Below are 16,708 nucleotides of genomic sequence, written 5' to 3' on the forward strand. Positions count from 1 at the left end.
TGACTGTTCAATTTCTAATCAACTATTGCAGATATTTGGAGTTACATCATGCCAAACCTCTGGAAAAGTGTCCCTCTGCTTTATGCCTATTATTAACGACTGTTCTGTTGTTCTGATGAAATGCTTCTAGGGGAGAACACCTGTAAACCTGTCAGAATTGTCTGTGCCATTTTTCACACATTATTATTCTGTGAAAGATTGTGAATCCAAATTTACACATTGAAGTGATTTCCTGTGATGGAACAGAAGGAGTGGTGATTATGTGGTGGCATCATCACCACGTCTGTCTGACACACACACACGCACGCACGCACGCACGCACGCACGCACGCACGCACGCACGCACGCACGCACGCACGCACGCACGCACGCACGCACGCACGCACGCACGCACGCACGCACGCACGCACGCACGCACGCACGCACACGCAGGTGCGTGTAATGGATTCTCAGGTCCATTTTTAGCCTCTGTCAGAGAATCCTCACACCTCAGCCCATGGTGTTGTGCCTGAGCTATATTTAGCTGTGCGGGTGTCGTGCAATGAAAATAGCTGATCTACAAGCTCAGGCAGGTGTCTTTAGTATGATCAGGTAGGGCATTAATTTACAAACAAACACAAAAAGTTAAAGTATGGAGATAAGATAGCAACGATATTTTTCTCACTTGCCTCTCCCACGCGACATTACAAAGTCTAAACCAGTTGTGCTATAAACACGCCCCCTTCTGTGGCCAACGCGGAAGTGCCTTTTTCAAACAACCGCGGACTATTTCTTTTCGCCGATAAAGTATAGTTTTGGACCATGACGGAGGCGCGCCGACTCAGCAGACCTTGAGGCCGAGGAGACGCGCCCGAGCGCCTCCAGGCGCGAGTGCCCGCGTCGACCGGCCAATGGTCTGCTAGTCGACTCAGCGCCGTTCGAGTTATGTACCGATAGGGACAGAATAGTAAATAATGTTTTGGTGAGAGCGTTTGCCCCAACTGTCACTCAAAGTGGCTACTGGCCAATCACAGCGCGTCCTTGCACAAGCGTATTGGCCAATCATGCACAACTGGTTTAGACTATGGAGTCACGCCTCTCCCACACAGGAAGGCACGCTTTATGACGTCAACAAGCGTGTTGAGTAACACTTCAACAGCGACTCTGCGACAGTGCAGCTGACGACGCTTGGTCATTTTGTAGCTTTTTGTCACTGCTAGCGTGAACGCAGCATAAGGACAACTCAATCTTGTCACATGCACTCACCCACTGAGATCTATTACAAGAACAGGCAGTCTCAACATGAGTATTCTATCACTGTTTCAAATTATTCCATGATGTACTGAAGCATAAAGTGGGAAAATGCCTTCTGGTTAGGCAATCACCCATACTTGGAGGCCAATCTATGACTATGACATTATATTGATTACATCAGGGATCTCCATATATGGGCGTAAAAGCGACACAGACCGGGAAACAGACACAGAGATTTGGGGATTTACAGATATTTCTGGACAACCGCCGATTCGGTGGACTACCCACTCAGTACATCACTCCCTTAGGCCCTTGGCACTTACACACGCCACGTTTGAAGTCGATCAATCAAGTGGTTCTCGAGATTCGCGGGGGAGATAGCCAGAGCGATCCATCCGAATCCGATAGATAGATCCTAAATACAATATCGTCTCTGTCGGGTGGAAAGCGATGTCCAAATCTGTTACTTTTCAGGATTCAAATACAAAAACGGCAAAAGTAGCGGATGATCAAGTAGGATGTTAATTTATGAAAAAACACAAACATGTAGAATGTGGAGATAAGAGGTTTCTGCCCGACAGCAACACTATGTTGTTGGTATACTCTCCATATCGTTCCACTCGAGACTGGCCTTGGAACAAAAGTCCTTGTTCGTTCGTTTGTTCGTTGGTTCGTTCGTGCCTTGCCTTCACTCATAGATCAATGCACACACTGTCCCTCTTATCTGGGCGCCGGTCCTCTGAGGATAAGAGAGAGCAGAGAAGCTTCAGGGGTCCATCCAGAGAGTGTGAGATCAGATGGCACAAAGCAGAGGTCACCCACTGTGAGAGGCCGGCCGGCAGGGACTGCCGTGCCTTTCATCCTCACACTTTTCTGTAGATGCTGCACAAACGCCCACCACACTCACACTGGCGTACCAACATGCCCTGGCTGGCATACTCCTGTCATTGAAACGGCCCCTTGTGAAAGTCAGCGGCGACTATAAAAGAAAGAAAGGCAGTGCAAATAAAAGTGTTTTTTTTTCCGAAAGAGGGCTTGTGAAACAGCATGCAGACTATAGCAGAGGTCTTAAACAGGGGATCCGGGACCCCTAGGGGGTCCTCAAGAGTTACTACGGGGGGGGGCTGCCAAATGTTTGTGTGATAGGAATTCTTTAAAAAAAAGTAATTAACCACTTCAACCCTAGCATCCCTATTCTGGGGGGAACATTAGCTGAAAATAGCAGATCTACAAGCCAAGAGGTTTGGTGTGTAGATGAAAAAAGGAGCAGACCCAAGTACAGAGCCAACGGTCAAGTTTACAAAGTATGGAGTGTTTAAGTGGTTAAATGTTTGAATATACACACTAACATGAATCCAACAAATTCATAGAAAAATAATGTGTAAACAAACGTTAATTTACACAACACTGATTATAGTGCTCTCAAACAAGTCTATAGTGCTCTCAAACAAGTCTAGGAAGCCATCAGTTAAATCTATGAACATTTTTATACAATGTATACAGGGGGGGGGCTGAAAAACGTTGAAGACCACTGGACTAGAGCATTGAATAATATATAGCTGTGTGTGCAGCTGAAGGAACTGATAAGAGGATGGTGAGGGGGAAGTGTTCCGCCCTGGCTGGCCTTTGGGAAACCGAGGCACAAAACAAGTTGTCTCTCCTCCTTGTTTCCCTGGACCCCCCAAGGGTGACCGACATGCTGGTTAACAGTCCAAAGACCATTTATTATGCTTAGTGGAAGTAAAGACATCTGGGTGAGCACAGTCAAAAAAGAACAAACAAACAAAATGAACTCAAATAATACAAGCTAACTTATCTAAGAACATAAATAGCAAAACATAGGTGGTTGCAATTTGTGCCCTATATACTGTGCCTACCTACCACAAAACACAAAGGCATTAACCAAGGCTTGGAAATGATAGAGGATGCTGAGGGAAATACATTCGTAAGAGAGTGCACAATCGTATGTAGCACCGGAACACATTTTGCTCATAGATGTGCTATTTTTTAATATAAATAAGTAATAGAAAATTGTGAAAGATGTTTGGCACATTTTGAATATGCGTGAAAGAATTTGACACATTATGAACATTTGCCAAATTAGGGATGCCATGATGTATGTGGTTAACATATATTTTGTATTAAATTGTTAAATAGTTATATTATCAAATATTAAATATCAAACATATCAGACACTCTCCATTTCCCAAAAGGAAATACATATATTTAAGGATAAAACATATCCCCCACTGTCCATAACAATGAATGACCAGAATGGGGATGTCAAAAGCAGAGGCATGGATTCCACACCATCCCCCCTACCCCAGCAAATCCAACCCGGCTTACGGGTTCATTTGGTTACAGTTGTATACCCTGAGTTAGATGAACACTTAGGACTCATGCTGTTTGGTTCTGGCAAAAGTATCAGCTCAGTGACTGTAGACCCTATGGCCATCCATCAGAGGGACATGGCAGCTCGCTGGCTAATAATCAAATAAATAAATCACCCTGTGACGCCCCCAGAGCACTGGGATGTGCTCACAGAGGGGCAGTGGTAGAAGAAGTACTCCAATAGTACTGGTAGAAGAAGTAGTCCAAATGTTTACTTAAGTAAAAGCAGCAATACCGCAGTGTGGTAGTGCTACTTTGAAAATAAAATACTCTTTTACGAGTAAATGTTGTATATTTGAAAGTTTGCTTGAGAACAAGTACAAACGTATTTGCATCAAAATATGCTTACATTATACCAAAAGTGAAAGTACTCATTATGAATGGCCCATTTTATACGGTTTTTTTTTCAAAAGTAAAAAAGAATCTGTCAAAATCTTTCGAAAATAGCCGATCTACAAGCTCACTAAGTATAAAATATGGCTTAATTTGGCTAATGTATGTTTTCTTTTTTACAATAATCTCAAATCTACATGTAACTTGTAATTGTAGTGGAGTAAAAACAAAAGTATAAAGAAGTATTGGAAAACAGACAAACTGAAGAAAAGTAAAAGTATACCTCAAAACTGTACAGAGAAGTGGTGGAGTACTTTGAGTACATTTCCACCACTGCAGAGATGCAGACACATCTAGTGGTCCGGTACACTAAAATACTGACGGATGGGACAGCAGGGACACGAGTCACACCACATGACCACCACCACCACCACCACACACTGTCACACGGCCAATGACACGCTTCTCGCTGCCAGCACTATTTTAGAACTACTGCCGCATAGTACACTGAACAGACAGCAGGGTTTGATTCGTACAAAAAAACACGGAGGGGGGTACATTTTCCTAACAACTTAAACCCCCCCTAGCATCCCTGTTCTGGGGGAAACATTAGCCAAAACATTGCCGTTCTACAAGCCAGGCCCGGCGCCAGGATGAAATGACTGAGGGGGCAGTTGAAAATTGTGGGGGGGCACACCAGTCTTTTTTTGCGGTTAATTGCGCGGATTGTGGACGTTTTTGGGCGTTTTTTTGTTACTTTTTTTCGGGTTTAGGGTTAGGGTTAGGTTAGGCTTATGTTATTTAATTCTTATTTTTGCCTGATTACCGATTTTTTATCAAAAAATTAATTATAAAAAAATACATTTTCATTTTTTTTCTCCCCAAAATAAACTGAGGGGGCACAATTTGAAACTGGCCCCCCCGTGGCGCCGGGCCTGCTACAAGCTCATAACAGGTGTGTGAGCTTGTAAATCGGCTATTCTTGGTAAAGAGTACAAAGAGTGGCCTACAGTTGCAACTGCAGGTCTGTTTCACTAAGACTAAAGGATTTAAGTGGCTAGCCAGCAGGGATAAAACATGTCCCAAAAAAATGTATGACCAGAGAGGGAGATATCAAAAGCAGATGTATGGATCTACAAGCTCGCAACATGTTGTGAGCTTGTAGATCTGCTATTTTCACTTGTTTGGGTCCCGGGAAGACATCAAATTTGTCTTTTGGGTGTCGAGCTAAAAGGTTTGGGATCCAATGCTGTAGTACACTGAAAATACAATTATTTGTTGAATTCCATTTCTGCTAAGCATAAGCTAGATAGGCTTTTACGCGTTTCATTCATCGCAGGTTTTTCTTTACGTGCCACGGCGGAACGGACGCGGGAGGGGAGGCAGGACATAGATCTGCTTTATTTCTTAGCATTTTCAGTGCTTCGCGATATACAGACTGGTTTAGGGCTGAAGCATTAGAAAATTGTGTGATGCAACAGTTTGTCTCAAGAGACTATATTATACATTAAAGGGGAAAGGGCCGATGGGGATGGTTTAGTATTTTATATATTACATTTCCACTGGAGTATCTGTTAGATTTTTTCCATTTGCCATGCATTCTGGACACGACTCAGGCATATTCAGGCCAATAGGAGATTTAGACCACACGACCCCCCCATGTGGGGTCTCGTCTAAGGATAGAGACCGTGATTAGAGGGGAAAATAAATAAATAAATCAATGGCCATGTGGATTACTACGGAGAGTAATCCCACCGAGGGTTACGTAAGGGTCTCCCAACCCCCCACTAGAGATAGTAAAAATCTACACGTGACGGGATGTTTGTCTCTCAGCTGCTGCCGAGGTGTGATGCACACACACACACACACACACACACACACACACACACACACACACACACACACACACACACACACACACACACACACACACACACACACACACACACACACACACACACACACACACACACACACACACACACACACACACACACACACACACACACACACACACACACACACACACACACACGGAACATATGATGCACATGGGAGTTTACATGCACTCATACTGTACACACATACTGTACACTCACGCATAGGGTGATTCCCTCTTAACGGTCCGATTCCTTTATGGTTCCCTTTAAAGATTTGTATCGGGGGTTCCAAATGGTCCCTCACAGGTCTGTAACTCTGAGAGACCCGTAATTTGTACACTCTCAGAGTTATGGTGGTCCAAAATTAATAGGTTTGAGACCCACTAGTATTGTAATTGTATAGCAGACATGAAGTCCACATACCAGCTCTGACAGTGTAGATAAAACCGGTTCCGGAAACGGTTCCAAATGTGATGGAACCGATTCCGGTTCCTCAATGTTGGATCCGGTTCCTGCAGTTCCTTCGGTTCCGGATCCCAACCCTACACACGCATAGTCAGTTTAATATAAATATACAAATCCTACCAAATATATAAAATAGTACATTTAGCAAGCTACAACAAACATTGTTATACCATTTCTCTTATAAAAGTGACTATGTAATGCTAATGTATACTTATAATCATGTGTTGAGCGACACGGATACAAAGCGACAGAGCGACAAATATGCTACGAGTATTTTTGTATCTTTGTATCTGCCCGTGTGACCGCAGCGTAAGTGAGATAATAGAGGACAAAAAAACAAAGAGAGAACAAAATAATTCAGTAATGAAAAACCGAGGGTGTAATGGATCTGGATAAGTTGTGACTGTGGACATGATTGAAAATGGGCGATTATCAGAGTCCCGCTCTGTGAATGAGCACATCCAAAAACTTAATTACTTTCTCTGGATGAAATGCACTAATCAGAGCCATCTAATTGATCTTTGCCCAAACACAGTGAACAATAGACAGTGGCTCGCATCCAGATGAATGGCAGCGCTCGCTGTAGAAGTCGGTACAAAGGGTTGTTGTTGTACAGCGGAAAAATCAAACAAGAGCGATGTTATTGTCTCTGTGCTTTTAATAAATTAGTCTCACCAGCTCTCAGCCATGGGAGATAACAAGATTAGTTTTGTCAAATTCGCATTAACACCTCCAATCAACAGTAATTAAGACTATTCCGGCTTAGACTAAGCACAGAGGAGCAGAACAGAGCCTTCCATTATTTCTCTCTCTATGTCTTTCCGCTCTCTCTCCCTCTCACAGGCACACTGAGACAAAAACAGACACACTGATGTTGGTACTGAATATTAAGTCCCTTGTACATACCCAGACAAAGGCAGGTACAGGTACAAAGAGGTTTTGCCTAAAGGCACTGTCACACATACGCGTCTGAAGCAGGGTTCCGTACACGAAGACTTGACCTTGTCTGTGGCACATTATGAGTTCAACTAGTGGCGGTTCTCAAACGTTTTATTTGCACGGACCACCATAACTCTGAGTGCACAAATGGAACCAAATGGACCTGTTCATTTGGTTCCATTTGTGTATTATTGTCCGCTCATTTTGTATGTCTGTGGCAAAAATGATTTGCCACGGACATCCAATGATTTGCAGTTATAAAATACAGTCACAAGAAGGAACAAAGGAAACAGAGTCAGATAAAGGACACGATGTCAAAATGTACACACATACAGTACAGCATATCACAGTCTCTTATAGAGGATGGTGTAGAGGTCGGACAAACCATCATCTGAAGTTCACCATCCTAAAGACCCTAGAGGGTCGGGTTGTAGACCACCCTTAGCAGTAGATATAGAATCACTGTCTCTTGTGCAAGTGAGAGACATCATATACTAGCAGCAGATATCAAACATGTAAGTTCATGCACATACTGCAGGTATAGTGCCAGTAATTCATTCTACGTTGTACAACAACGTTGTGCGCCGAAAATAATAGATCTATAAGCTCACAACTCTGCACGATGGGACGTGTTGTGAGCTTGTAGATCTGTCATTTTCGGCACACGACGCCGGTGGTACGACGAAGTAAATCAGGCTCAAAGAGGAAAAGTGTCTGAATCTCACACAAGACTGAACAATTATATCATCCTGAGTTCAAAAACTGTGCAATTCTGGTATTATCGTGTTTGTTTCTGTATCTCTTTTCCTTGCAGCATGTGGCAAACTTACGGGTATCAGTGAACCCATCACCATCAAGACCTCTGGATCTCGATTTGGTTCATGGATGACGGACCCCCAGGCCATCGAGGGAGATACGAGGGTAAGTACCCCTGTGATTTACCTCTGCAGGCCGCCTGATTTAGTTTGGAAGGTCTAAGCATCTGCTGCCTCGGCGAATGACCCTGCTTTCATTACTGAACACATTAAAATGCTAATGCACAATAATAAATCTGTATGGCTCATAGAAGAGCCAAGGCTGCCCAGTGAGTAATGCAAGGAAGGCTGCCACCAGCAGAGAGGGCTTCGGATGTTAAACACCCTAAATATGACCGCAGTCATATGGTCAACACATGCTGTGTACACACCTCACATTCCTTAGGTCTAGGAAATCAAATCTATGCCAATCAAGTTGTCGTCACACTAATACATGATTTTTGACAGATTTTGGGCAAGAAAATAAAATAAAAAGTTAAATATCTATATTCCAATCGGTATCCTAATCTGAAAATGTTGTTTTTTTCATTTATTAAAGAGCTGGAAAGACGGGGGAACAAGGCTCTCTATATCAACAACACGAATAGCGATTACTATCAGAATATAGAGCTATTTATCACATTTAATCAAGCCATCCTCTGTGATGCATTTGTTCCATATGAAGTTATGGTTTCCATAGTAATAAGCATCATCTTGTCGCCCAGCTAAGTACACTGTGAAAACAGAAGCAGGGCACGTAACTGTGCAATGAAAGTGATTCAACAGCATGGAAAGACTGAGAGTCAGTGAGAGAGAAAAGTGAGTCAAACTGATCAAAGCAGACATGTCTAATGACTGTTCGTCTTTCCATGTCTGGATTGCCTTAGATTTGTTTCATCTACAATTTAGTCATTTATCAGATTCTCTTAGTCTTATCCAGTGTGATTTACAATAAGCAAGGCAAACACATCAAATGCATTGCAGAGAGACAGTGTAGTGCCTCAAGAAACTAGGATACCAGGTAAACCATGAACCTATCCACCTGTTTCCTAGGCTTGTGTTTTCCACTTCCTGTCGGATTTCATTGGATATCATTAGTCATCTGACCGGTTTCATTGGATTTCATTGGATCAAAAGACGGAACACAGTGGAACACAGTGAAAAGCCTAGGAAACAGGTCGATAGCTTCTAAACAATAATGCTATCTAAATAACAATCTGTTCATTGAAACTATAGGATACCAGCTAAACAATGAAACTATGTCTAAATAATATGCCATCTGAATTACATGCTTAACATTTGTGGTCAAGAAAAACAAACCTAAGAAATAAAAACATGATGAGACCAAGATTACGTCTGCATTGTAGCCATATCTTGGTCAGTGGCTAGTAGTGATGCGCGGGTTGACCCGTAACCCGCGGGACCCGCGGGTCAACCCGCGGCGCGGGTGGGTCATATCAGAATTTCGGAGGCAATTATGCGGGCTGCGGGAGAGCGGGTCAGCCGCTCTCACACGCAAAAAAAAATAAAAAATCACATGCTCTTGTTTTGTCTTTATTCCTAATAAGAATAAGAATAATAACAATAAAACAGTTTGAATACACTTGGGGATTATTTTCTAACCATGATTTTACAGAATAAAAAAAAACCGCGGGTCGCGGGGCGGGTTGAGCCATAGATTTATATATGGGTTCGCGGGGCGGGTTGAGGCGGGTTGGGTTCCGGGGTGGGGCGGGTCATGAAAAAACCCGACCCGTGCTTCACTAGTGGCTAGCATCAATCAAGAGAGAGAAGGTGGCAAAGACGGGGCACAGGGAGATTGAAGTAGGGGTTGAGGTGGAGTCTGAACAGGATCCCTGGTGGGGACCAAGGGGCAAACCCTCTTTGCTGGAATTGAAGCTCAATTCCGAGTTCTCGTTCAGCCTGCTGTTCCTATTAATGGCCCAGCAGATGTCAGTATTTCACCTTCTAACGTTTGCAATGCATTATAATCTCAATAGAAGTCAATGAGGTTTTGGGGCGAACTTTACACTTGATTTTATTACCTTAGTAAACCTTCTCATAAACACTTTATGTTTTCAATCGCTAGTTTAAAGTCTTTTTTAAATCATCATGATATGCGTTTCGTAAATTATGGTCCCATTCATTTAAAAATGAATGATGAAGTAGGGTTTGTTTCTAGGGTTTCTACTGGTTCTACTGAGTGAAGACCCGCCCTCGCTGCGGCTGCAGCCAATAGAAAGACGGCGATGATGAATTTGAGGGGGGTTCAGGATGTAGATGTGTGTCCAACTCCCACTGAGATGGAGGAAGTAGTTGAACCGCCAACAAATTGGCAGTGAGATGTTTATGCTCTCAGCCCATCACTGCAGGGTGCCAGAAGGGGGCGGACGGGGGCATTAGGTTGGTGTTCGAGGGAAGCTCAGATAGGCCTTTTATCTGGAATGATGGGCATTACCCCTGTGGGGCGTGACCCGTCCCACCCTGTGGCTGTCATCCTGTGGCTTTCTGCAGTCTGACTCTGAAACAGCCTAGATCTCAGTTTGAGGCTGCCCCTCCCGGAGATGCCAGCTCTGACTTAATTAGGTACCTTGTTGACAGCCTGATTTGATTTAGATTGCAGGGTTATGGGTGATCTGCATACATAATGTAGATGTTCAGAAAGGTACGCTGAGGACTCGTGGTGATGAGAGATTTTTATCTCTGCAGTCTGTGCAGTACTGTATGTTGTTGTTGTTTTTACAGTTAAACAGTGGTTCTCAAACATTCTCATGTCAAATTGATGTTGTATTTGAAAAGATTCCAACCCCCATAAAAGAAGATTTGTGTTCCCAGTTGAAGATTTTTTTTCCCCCTTCCAAAAATAGCTGATCTACAAGCTTTTCTAATTAAAACATTTACATTTCAAAATCTGTCTAATCGTCTCACAGCATGTCACATTGTGACGTGTTGTGTGCTTGTAAATACGCTAATTGGGGACCCCTGGAACCCCCTCAAGGACCGCATTCTGACAACCACTGCAGTAAAACACTACATTATGTTCACTACGTTCCTACATTATTTTCACTCTCTCTCTCCCTCCTCGTCCCCTTCAGGTGTGGTACATGGACGGCTACCACAACAACCGCTTCGTGCGGGAGTACAAGTCCATGCAGGACTTCATGACGACGGACAACTTCACGTCGCACCGCCTGCCCCACCCGTGGTCCGGCACGGGCCAGGTGGTCTACAACGGCTCCATCTACTTCAACAAGTTCCAGAGCCACGTCATCATCAAGTTCGACTTCCGCACCTCCTCCATCAGCAAGTCCCGGCAGCTGGACTACGCCGGCTTCAACAACGCCTACCACTACGCCTGGGGCGGCCACTCCGACATCGACCTGATGGTGGACGAGGGCGGCCTGTGGGCGGTGTACGCCACCAACCAGAACGCCGGTAACATCGTGATCAGCAAGCTGAACCCCAACACGCTGCAGATCGTCAAGAGCTGGACCACCAACCACCCCAAGCGGAGCGCCGGCGAGTCCTTCATGATCTGCGGCACGCTCTACGTCACCAACGGCTACTCCGGCGGCACCAAGGTCTACTACGCCTACTCCACCAACTCCTCCACCTACGAGTACATTGACATTGCCTTCCAGAACAAGTACTCGCACATCTCCATGCTGGACTACAACCCGCGCGACCGCGCCCTCTACGCCTGGAACAATGGCCACCAGGTCCTCTACAATGTCACGCTGTTCCATGTCATCCGCTCCGAGGAACTGTAACCACGGAAACGAGCGGAGTAGACGTGGTACACCGTACGCACATATCGTTTGTGTAGAGAGCTCCCTATATACGAAAAATATAACTGAAATAAAAAAGACTTCATGGTTAAAGACCATCCTATTTACTATATCATATGACTTCTATGGAGAGACTGCATTAAAAATGAATGCAAAGTGGATTGAATGTGCATAGAGTTTACTTTATATCAATTATTTAACGTTTATTAAAGAAAATAAAGCTTAAGTTGTTTGCTGTATAGAAGATGATTGTAATACGAATAGATTTAAAAGGTCGGCCGTATATTGGATAAAAGAAAGATAGATGCCAAAAAAAACATCATCACGCCTTTTTTATATTGGGGGAAAAAAAGAAAACCCTAAAAGATTGTTCCTGTGGATCTGGGTCTCTGGGCAGTACTCCTTCCACCTCACCTTTCTTTTGGCCATGGGGGGGTCCTGTCCTGGACAAAGACTGCGTTAGTGATGAACTGTTTGCCAATCCGGACCCCCCCCAGGCCCCATGGGACAGACATGGTGAGGGGTGGGAGCTCCAGCCAGAAATCCTGGAAGAACCTACGACGGCAGTCTGTCTCACCTATCCTTTTTATCAGTACAGTAGCAAAATCAAATATCTATGAAGAGAAGAACAATAACAACAACGTCCACTAAAAAAAGAAGACCTGAAGGCACTGACTGTTGGCAGCACTCTCTCGTTTGAGATGATTTATCCCGTATTTGTGACTTTGTGTGAAACAGGCTTTCGTTGCATGAGTGTTCCTTTTTTTATCACTCTGGTCTGCTCTTCTGAATGTCTTTTTTGCTGTATGACGCCGTAACTATTTACAATTTTTAAAAAAGAAATCAAGAGAGGCAGGGTGGGGCGTAAACAGAACTGTTTGAATACCTGCGGGATTAGAAGATTTGCAACAATATTTGCTTTTTTCACTTGTTTGTATTCAGCTTTAGTTTGTTGAGTTGTTTTTCATTCAGATTGTTTTTTTTAATGTTCTTGTATCACTGTAACTGTTGGCACTGGCTTTGCTTCTTTGTATTCGTTTACTCGGGCCGCGTGGGAGGACTTTTATCTAGTTCATATCTCTCTGAAGAACAAAAAAAAATAATTATAGAATGTATTAAGCAATGTATTCCGGAAACCTGGCCCTCTCCTATCTTCTAGTCAAATCATCTGCCTGTAGTTGAGAGCGCTCCTTTAGAGGATGATGCTTTATCATGTCATATACCCCCCCCACTCCCAACCTACCGCTAGTGAAGGATAATGCTGTTTCAATGTACCCCCCCTCCCTCCCTCCCCCTGCAGAGGACAATGGCACTTCACTCTTTTGCGCTTTGCTGGAAATGTGTTGTATCTGAGATGAGATAGTTAATGATTCGTGTCAATAAACCAGATAAACCTGATTCTGAGGTTCTTGTAATGTTGCTATAACCAATCTTCCCAGTTGTTCTAAACCACTGTTTCTCAAACGGCGGGTTCCGGGGACCACCAGGGGTCCAAATGGACCCTTATAACTTGTAACTGAAGTGGGCTCCATTTGTACACTCTCAGAATTAAATGAACACTGATGACTTTGCAGTGTATATTGTGATCCCAGAGATAAAATGCTAAATCCATGGCCTGATGCGTATCAAACCGTGTGTCCTTGACATAAAAAGAAAAGGCTGAGCATCATTGTACTAAATGTCACGTCAGCCTCAGATTGCGAAATTATGTTATACTAGTTCACAGTGGTGTAAGTAACTAAGTACATTTACTCAAGTACTGTACTTAAGTACAATTTTGAGGTATTTTTACTTTACTGGAGTATTTCAAATTTTCAGTATTTTTACTTCTACTCAACTACATCTCAGAGGCAAATATTGCGCTTTTACTTCACTACAATTATTTGAAAACTTTAGTTACTAGTTACTTTGTAGATTTTGATTATTATTACAAAACCACCAATAACCACTTCAGCCCTTAGGCTATTTGAAAATAGCCGATCTACAAGCTCACAACGCATCGCGGTGCGACGCGTTGTGACCTTGTAGATCGGCTATTTTCAAAGCATTTTTATAGATTTGGAAACTTGTGAAATGGGACATTCTGCAAAATGAGTACTTTTACTTTCAGTATTTAAGTATATTTTAATGCCAATACTTTTGAACTTACTCGAGTAAATGTTTGCATGATTACCAGACTTTTTCCACCACTGCTAGTGTAGTATCGATATCAGTTCGAGTTGTCAGTCAGTTCTCATGATGTGTAGACACACATACACACTCAATCTTTGTGGTATTTATAGATGTAAGAAAGCAAAATCTGCTTTAATGATGTGTCATAACAACTTTAAGCAACATCTATAAAAAAAACACTGGCAGTTTTCAGACTGCGCATCAAAGTACAGTAGACACTACTTCTGTGTTGTCATCAAAGTACAGTAGACACTACTTCTGTGTTGTCATCAAAGTACAGTAGACACTACTTCTGTGTTGTCATCAAAGTACAGTAGACACTACTTCTGTGTTGTCGTCAAAGTACAGCAGACACTACTTCTGTGTTGTCATCAAAGTACAGTAGACACTACTTCTGTGTTGTCATCAAAGTACAGCAGACACTACTTCTGTGTTGTCATCAAAGTACAGCAGACACTACTTCTGTGTTGTCATCAAAGTACAGCAGACACTACTTCTGTGTTGTACTAATATCATTCTTTATTCATTAATAGTGCCTCTGAATCTTCACACTAAAGGCAAGTTTCAAAATAGTGAATATGAGTGTGAATAGCGTTGCTGTCAGGCAGAAACCTTATCTTATTATTTTATCAGTTTTAGTGTTAGTGTTATACTACTTCGTTTTTTTCATACTTTGGGTTATTTGTCAGGTGCAGAAATCAAAAAGGTCAGAGTAGTGTTGTGTTGTGTAATAAAAACTCAACAAAAGATACCATTTAAAAAAATAAATCCAGTTACTGTTGGACAATCAACAAGAAAAACGAAAACTATTAGACATAGACATTATGTCTATAATTTCAGTTTGTTTTAGTTAGTTTTGTAAACACACAATACAGTTTCAGTTTAGCTATTGTTTTCTTAAAAAAAAAAAAAAATATATATATATATATATATATATATACATATACATATATTTATATATATATATATATATATATATATATATATATATATATATATATATATACATATATATATATACATATATATATATATATATATATATATGTATATATATATATATATATATATATATATATATATATTTAGTATTTTGTTAACTATAATAACCTTGGTCCAGACAACACCAACCTAAGGATGATCAAGGTGTGCGCCGGCCAGGCAGCTAGCTGCACCGTTCCAGCACCTCTTCATCAACCTCTCCCTGTGGCAGATGATGCCCCAAGTCTGGAACACCTCCTGACATCACTCCAGTGTTAATTTTGTCGACTAAGACTAAGACTAAAATGTGGTTATTTAGTCGACTAAGACTACTAGACTAAGCCTAAACAATTTCAGATGACTAAAATAGGACTAAAACTAAATGGTGTGTTATTCAAAAAATTAAGACTAAGACTAAAGGTCCTTACACACCGGGCGACACCGGCGAAAATAGCGAATATACGCAAAATTCGGACTCGTTCCGAATAATTAAAAGACGCTTTTTCGCTTTTTCGCTCCATGTACGGAGCCATTGACTTTATAAGGTTTTAAAAAAACCTGCATTATTCGCACGAAAAAATCGCCCCGGTGTGTAACAACCTTTAGACTAAATCAGAATTTGCTGTCAAAATGAACACATTTTGACACACGCATCACTCCCGCTAACTGGGTCGCGGAAGCATTTTTTCGATTGAAATTCCCATAGGGAAATCTTAGATTGTGTCATATAAGAACCGTTTTCCAAAGAAGAAACAAATCAGCCCGGCGATTTTGTCAGGCACGTGACTATCTGTGTCGTTTATGCTATTGAGGCAGTGATGTCAGACTTCAGTGCTCTATATAAAGACCACTTAAATGAAGATACGGTTGAAAATGGGTCGGGTGCTCCTTTGCGCGATTAAGACAAATGTGTACATGCTGTATGTATCATTAAGGCAATCGTTTTATAAATAATGTCATTTGCTCTGCCTCAGTCTCTTCTTCTCCTTGTTTAACCTCCACTCGGTTCTCTATCTCCGTCCCCTCTCTCCTCCTTTTCTTCCTCCATTGTTCGGCCCCTTTTCTGTGTTTTCCCGCTCTTTGTTGCTGTTACTCCCTCATTCCCTCTACTACAGCTCTGATGTTTCAATCGATGAATAAATGATTGCTTCTATTTTCACTCAGAGAGCGCCTGGCCAATATATACGAGCCATCCCTGCTCCCCTTGGAAGACTGAGACAGATAGCAGCGGAGACGGAGAAGAAAGAAAGAGAAAGAAGAGGGGGATGGTCTGTGAACAAGGTCTCTGTGTGTATGTTATATAGTGGTCTGTCAATCACAGTGAGTGAATATACAATAATTTGCATGTTTACGGCCCTGACGGGTGCTTTAGCAGACACACGCACGCACGCACGCACGCACGCACGCACGCACGCACGCACGCACGCACGCACGCACGCACGCACGCACACACACACACACACACACACACACACACACACACACACACACACACACACACACACACACACACACACACACACACACACACACACACACACACACACACACACACACACACACAGAGAAGTCTGATGTTTGACATTGCGATTCGCTTCATCATTTTTGCATGTCAGCATTCTGTCTCTGTTTCTTTTACCTCTGTGCAAGTAGCTTATTTACGTCGGACCTCAATAGATGCTCACTAATTACTTTTAAATCTGATGCTTTGCCCTCTAGATGCCAGAACTAC

At 42.6% G+C, this 16,708-nt stretch overlaps 1 protein-coding gene across 2 annotated transcripts in view; it reads left to right on the forward strand.

The window, feature by feature from the left end:
- The window catches only part of olfm1b (olfactomedin 1b), a 37,323-nt gene extending 24,170 nt beyond the window's left edge, over nucleotides 1–13,153 (forward strand). For both annotated transcript variants that reach the window (XM_084046867.1, XM_084046869.1), the window contains exons 5-6: nucleotides 8,056–8,162; nucleotides 11,131–13,153. In XM_084046867.1, coding sequence (XP_083902993.1) covers nucleotides 8,056–8,162; nucleotides 11,131–11,805 — 782 coding nt within the window. In that variant the 3' untranslated portion in view covers nucleotides 11,806–13,153. The remainder of the gene's footprint in view (nucleotides 1–8,055; nucleotides 8,163–11,130) is intronic.
- Nucleotides 13,154–16,708: the final 3,555 nt, after the last annotated feature.

This window comes from Gymnoscopelus microlampas (assembly GCF_963454915.1).
Source record: "Gymnoscopelus microlampas genome assembly, chromosome: 21".
Taxonomy (NCBI): Eukaryota; Metazoa; Chordata; class Actinopteri; order Myctophiformes; family Myctophidae; genus Gymnoscopelus; species Gymnoscopelus microlampas.